The 5,982-nt window shown below is 51.1% G+C and overlaps 1 protein-coding gene across 1 annotated transcript in view; it reads right to left on the bottom strand.

The window, feature by feature from the left end:
* Window positions 1-449: 449 nt before the first annotated feature.
* ltbp4 (latent transforming growth factor beta binding protein 4) overlaps window positions 450-5,982 on the bottom strand; it is a gene marked incomplete at both ends in the record, with an annotated part of 122,797 nt that continues 117,264 nt past the window's right edge. Inside the window, 7 exons of the mRNA XM_080544762.1 lie at window positions 450-592; window positions 754-903; window positions 1,071-1,345; window positions 2,114-2,426; window positions 3,625-3,777; window positions 4,427-4,570; window positions 5,592-5,720. Coding sequence (XP_080400888.1) covers window positions 450-592; window positions 754-903; window positions 1,071-1,345; window positions 2,114-2,426; window positions 3,625-3,777; window positions 4,427-4,570; window positions 5,592-5,720 — 1,307 coding nt within the window. The remainder of the gene's footprint in view (window positions 593-753; window positions 904-1,070; window positions 1,346-2,113; window positions 2,427-3,624; window positions 3,778-4,426; window positions 4,571-5,591; window positions 5,721-5,982) is intronic.

Raw genomic sequence — 5,982 nt, 5'->3', positions numbered from 1 at the left:
TCCTCCTGTCAGTCTCTCACAGGTTGGTAAATACAGGCACTTTGTGTTTTGTGCCAGACACTTTTGTGAGCCCCCTGTCTGTCAGTGTCTGGAGAGGCCAGCGGAGGGCGCCGATGGACTTCCCCCCGCCAGAGAAGATGAAGAAGGCTGTTGGATGGGGGGGGAGAGGAAGAGAAAAGAACAGGCCACTCCACTGTATAGTCACATACAGACCCTGTGTGTCTCCATCTCTATACGTGTGTGTGTGTGTGTGTATGTGTCTCCGTCTCTATACGTGTGTGTGTGTGTGTGTATGTGTGTGTGTCTCAGTGTGTGTGTGTGTGTGGGTGTGTGTGTCTCTGTCTCTATACGTGTGTGTGTGTGTCTCAGTGTGTGTGTGTGTGTGTGTGTGTGTCTGTGTGTGTGTGTGTGTGTGTGTGTGTTCTCCAGGAGGAAGGAAGCAGGCTAGGCTAGGCCGCCACACAGTAGTCTGGCCGGCGTGACATCACAAAGCCCCGGTGGCAGAGGCAGCGGTACGACCCGTCCGTGTTCAGGCAGCGACCGTTCACACACATGGAGCCTGGGTCCTCCGCCTCCTCACACTCGTTGATGTCTGGAGGCAGTGGAACAGAACAGGAAGTAGAATAGTTAGTGGCAGTGGAACACAACAGGAAGTAGAATAGTTAGTCAAACCTAATGAATGTGAATCAGTTGAATCACAACTCAAAAGAGTTCTTTACATAAAACAAATCACAGTCATGTTAGTGTGTTTACCTATGCAGGCCATGGAGGTCATGTCCAGCTCGTATCCCTCGTAGCAGTCACACGTGTAGCCCTCCGCCACGCGGATACACCGTCCGTTCTCACAGCCGTGCAGTATCCCACAATCCTCTGTGTTCAGGCCGGCGTACGACTCGTAGCGTCCTGGGGAGTCACAACAGTTCACATAAGTCGAGATATTTTAAAAATGGTTTATATTGTACTTTTCCACCAGACCCTCGAATCACGAATCACTTTTCAATCCAGGTGGTCAGCAGTGAACTACAGTGACCAGTGACGTCCAGTAAGAGAGAGTGTAGTAGTGTGCTCACGCTCGTAGTCTCTGGGGGCGCCGTCCCCCCCTGGCCGTCTCTCAGTGAAGGTTGGGAAGGGGGGGCCCACGCGCCAGGGGTCCTCCTCCTCCTCCTCCCTGTAGGGGGAGCTGTCTGGCAGGGGGGCGAGGCTCAGCGGGCGGCCCTCTGGGATGGGTGGGGGGGGCCGCGCCCCGAAGGCCCGCTCGCTGCGAGGGTCCGGGATCCGGAAAGGGGGTCTGGGGGGGGCGGAGTCTGGCACGCCGTAGTCGTTGTCGTCATAGTAACGCTCAGGACTATGGGATGGATAGGTAGGAGAGGAAGAAATGAGGATGAGAAACATGGAGGAGTTATAGAACCCCCCCTTCTAGAAGTTCTAGTTCTAGAACTAATATGAACACACACGTCGGTGGTATCAATCAGTGTCTCTATCAGTAGTATAGTAATCCAATCCAATGTTTTGCGAATTCATGTTAACTACTGAGTTAATATGTGTAGTAGATTTGTTTACGGTCAAAGTTTATTCAGCGATTTGTGAGTTCAAGTCCACATATAGGACAGTTTATTGAGTAGAAAAGTCGCTGAAATGTCAACATTATGTACATTCATACATGCACACATGCATACATACATACATAGAGAGAGGGGGAGGACGAAGAAGAAGAAGAAGTGAGGCAGAGAGAGAGATTAAATGAGAGAAAGAGAGAGAGAGAGAGAGATTAAATGAAAGAGATAGATAGAGAGGTAGAGGTACAGAGAGAGACAATGATAGATACAGTAGATCGATGGAGAGAGAGAGAGAAAGAAAGAAAGTGGGAGAGAGAGAGACCACGTTGGTCTCATGTTTGAGTGAGTGCAGTGGTCAGCAGGGTAAATGGTAAAATGGTAAATTTTGCACTTATATAGCGCCTGCAGTGGTCAGCAGGTCAGCAGGGTAAATGGTAAAATTGTAAATTTTGCACTTATATAGCGCCTTTTTTGCTGCTCCAAAGCGCTTTACAACGGCCTCTCATTCACCCGTTCACACACACATTCACACACCAATGGCGGCAAGGTGGTCTTACGCGTAGTCGGGCCGTCTGAAGGAGCTCTCGGGGGGGCTGTAGGAGCTCGGGGGTCTCCCCCTGAAGCCTGACCTGCCGCCCCCTGGTGGCGAGTAGTCGTCATAGTCGGGCAGAGGGTAGTCGGGCCTGCGGGCCGGGGGCTCAGGGAAGGTGTCTGGTGGTCCGTGGTAGGGCACGCGGGGGTAGCCCCCTCCCCCTCTGCCCCCTCCTCCCCCTCTGCCTGGCCCGGGCCCCGGGTCAGGACCGTAGCGGTCGGGGAAGGGGGGAGGGAACGCGGGGGATCTCAGGACGTTACACAGGGCCTCATAGTCCTCTGAGAGAGAGAGAGAGAGAGGGGGGGGTACACAGAGAATCAAGCTTGGACAACAGAACCAAAAATACCAAAATACGACCCCCCCCGCCCCCGCCCCGCCCTCCATAGATATAACTTCTCTCGTTCTTCCCAAACGAGACACATAACATTCCCAAACAGGCCCTCAAAACCCACCTCTTCAATCTTGCCTTCACCAGTTAACCCTCTCCCCCTCCCCTTCCCATGTGTCCCCAGCACGACCTTAGTTAGGCCCCTATACTTTCTTTTATTTATTTTTAGCTTTTTATTATTACTACTCAATCTTTTCAGTTTGTAAAGCGTCTTTGAGTGTCTAGAAAAGCGCTATATAAGTCTAATGTATTATAATCACAGTTCAGGTGGTGCTTCGAGACGCAAATAAAACCGTCTATAAATAAGCGGTGAGCAGCAGTGAGTGACTGTGTGGTCCTCGTCCAGTACTGGCCCCGACATACAGGGTTCCTACAAGTTCCTACAAGTCAAATGTAAGACCTTTTTAGACATTTTTTAGACCTCATTGAATATAATTCTTGACCTATCGCGACACCATATGATTTTTGTCATCCTCGAGGTGATGAAATTAGGGATTTCACTGCCATACAGACAAAAAAGGAAGCGAATTGGCATTTTTTGGGTTCCAGCTTGATTAATTTCCGCGTAAATAGATGTGGTTGGACTGATTTCCTTGCAGGATCTCATTTTTAAGACCTAGCACCTAATTTTTAGACCAAATAACTGGAATTTGAGACCTTTTTAGGCCTTACACATCGGATTGCTGGATTTTAGCCTTTAAGGCTTTTTAAGACCAGCACGGGAACCCTGTACATACATTCCAAAACACAAAGTATTAAATAAAAAAAACAACTAATGCGCCACATTCCGATTCAGGGTTCTAGTTCCTGGTACCTGTGTCTCTGCGTGGGCACAGAGCACACTGCAGGCCCTAGCCCTCCCCGTACAGGCAGGGGGAGAGAGGGAGAGAGGGAGAGAGGGAGGGAGAGAGGGAGAGAGGGAGGGAGAGGGGGAGGGAGGGAGGGGTGAGGGGTTAGAGGTACCTGTGTCTCTGCGTGGGCACAGAGCACACTGCAGGCCCTAGCCCTCCCCGTACAGGCAGGGGGAGAGAGGGAGAGAGGGAGGGAGGGAGGGAGGGAGGGAGGGAGAGGTGAGGGGTTAGAGGTACCTGTGTCTCGGCGCGGGCACAGGGCACACTGCAGGCCCCAGCCCTCCCCGTACAGGCAGCAGCACTCCGTGAAGGTCACCTGACCGCCCAGCAGGGGGCTCTGACACACCAGGTCTGCCGTCACGTGCTGCCAGCAGAACGACAAGTTCTCATCTGGAGAGAGAGAGAGGAGAGAGGAGGGGGGAGGAGAGAGAGAGGTAAGAGGAGGGGGGGGAGAGAGGGGGGAGGAGAGAGAGGAGAGAGGGGGGAGGAGAGAGGGGGAGGAGAGAGAGAGAGAGGTAAGAAGTGGGGAAGGAGAGAGAGAGAGAGAGAGGTAAGAGGAGGGGAGGAGAGAGGGGGAGGACGAAGAAGAAGAAGTGAGGGAGAGAGTGAGAGAGAGAGAGAAATTAAATGAAAGAGATAGATAGAGAGGTAGAGGTACAGAGAGAGACAACGATAGATACAGTAGATCGATAAAGAGAGAGAGGGAGAGAGAGAGAAAGAAAGAGGGAGAGAGAGATAGAGTAAAGAGGGAGAGAGAGATAGAGTAACGAGATAGAGAGAGAGAGAGTCATTAGCACTCTCTAAAATGCCCTTCGGCATTTGTCTCACTTGCTTAAGTTGAGGTGCTCCAGATAAGGGTGCCTGCTACATGACTAACATGTAAGTGACATGACTAAAATCTAAAAGGGTATTAACCCAGTAAACAAAGAGTCCAAAAGACGTCCTCAGGGAAGCCGGAATGTGGGTTCAGATGACGTCTTTCTAGGACGTCCAGATGACGTCTTTCTAGGACGTCCAGATGGTGTGTGTGTTGTCTTACCCACGGTCAGGCCGGTGGAGTTGACGCAGCTGCGCTGTGTGTCGTCCAACACCAGGGGGGGCTCACAGGTGCAGTAGTAGGAACCCACCGTGTTGACACAGATCCCCCCCGGACACGAGTCCTCCCCCTCACACTCATCAACGTCTAGAGAGAGAGAGAGAGAGAGAGGAGAGGGAGGGAGGGAGGGAGAGGGAGAGGGAGGGAAGGAGGGAGGGAGAGAGGGAGGGAGGGAGAGGGAGAGGGGGAAGGAGGGGGGAGAGGGAGAGAGAGAGGGAGGGAGGGAGGGGGAGAGGGAGGAAGGGAGGGGGAGAGAGGGTTAGTCATACAAAGAATAGATCCGAGCGTGAGAGAGTGAGAGAAAAGTGAGGGGTGGAAGAAAGAGAGAGAGAGAGAGAGGTCGAGAGAGGTGAGGGGTTAGAGAGAGAGCGAGAGAGAGCGAGAGGTGAGGGGTGGGATGGGACAAAGAGACAGGTTATAATTTACGTAACGGAGGAATGCAACCGACCTAGAATCAACAACATCATCGTTGATGTATTACAGACACGCTAAAGGACACACAGACACACTGATGTTGTACAGGAGGTGTGTACAAAATTACATCTAGGTTTTTGGCATTTAGCAGCCGCCTTTATCCAAAGCGACTTACAAGAAACACATTTTGACTAAGTAAGTGATTCATCTGTCCCGCAGTCATAGGAGGAAAAAGTAGTCTATGCTCAGGCCTGGGGTCATTGGCAGTCGTTGTGCTAGAAGAGGGAAGATTTCTCTTAATTTTTTGTGTGTATATCCAGTACTCAAGTTGTAAAAGAAAATCAGGGGGGATGGTGGATTTTATCATATGGGAACAATTTGAGCATCCCCACAGCGTCAGTGACTTCAGTCACTGGTGATGTCATTGCATGTGTGCGTGCCCCCCCCTCGCCCACAGTATTTTACTCAATATGCACAAAACTAAATGTTGAAATAGCAGTAATTCATTCATTCATTGATTCATTCATTCATTCATAATATCACGTTCATTGATAAAATGACATAAGGGATGGAAAGGGGGGATGGCAGTTTTAGAAGGGGGATGATTTTGACTGTTTTTATTTCAGGGGCCCTCAACTCGAGTGCTGTGTGTATATATCCCTGTTAATGATACAGAGAAGGAGATGTCACTGACCTACACACTCCAGGAGTCTGAAGTCGTAGTAGTATCCGCTGGTACAGTAGCAGGAGTACCCGGGGATGTTGTTCACACACACGCCGCTCTTACACACCTCCGGGTGGAACAGCTTGCACTCGTCCACGTCTGCCAGGGAGACACAGGACCAGGCCGTGATCATGAGGTGTGTGTGTGTGGTTGTGGTTGTGTGTGTGTGTGTGGTTGTGTGTACAAACTGTGGTTGTGTGTGTGTGTGTGGTTGTGTGTACAAACCGTGGTTGTGTGTGTGTGTGTGTGTGTGTACTTGCGTGTGCAAACCGTGGTTGTGTGTGTGTGTGTGTGTGTGTGTGTGTGTGGTTGTGTGTGTGCTCATGTGTGCAAACCGTGGTTGTGTGTGCAGCAGCAGCGT

Source organism: Nansenia antarctica, assembly GCF_963989245.1.
Source record: "Nansenia antarctica genome assembly, chromosome: 14".
Lineage (NCBI taxonomy): Eukaryota > Metazoa > Chordata > Actinopteri > Argentiniformes > Microstomatidae > Nansenia > Nansenia antarctica.
The sequence above is the reverse complement of the archived record's forward strand: the minus strand, read 5'-3'. Positions and strand labels throughout refer to the sequence as shown.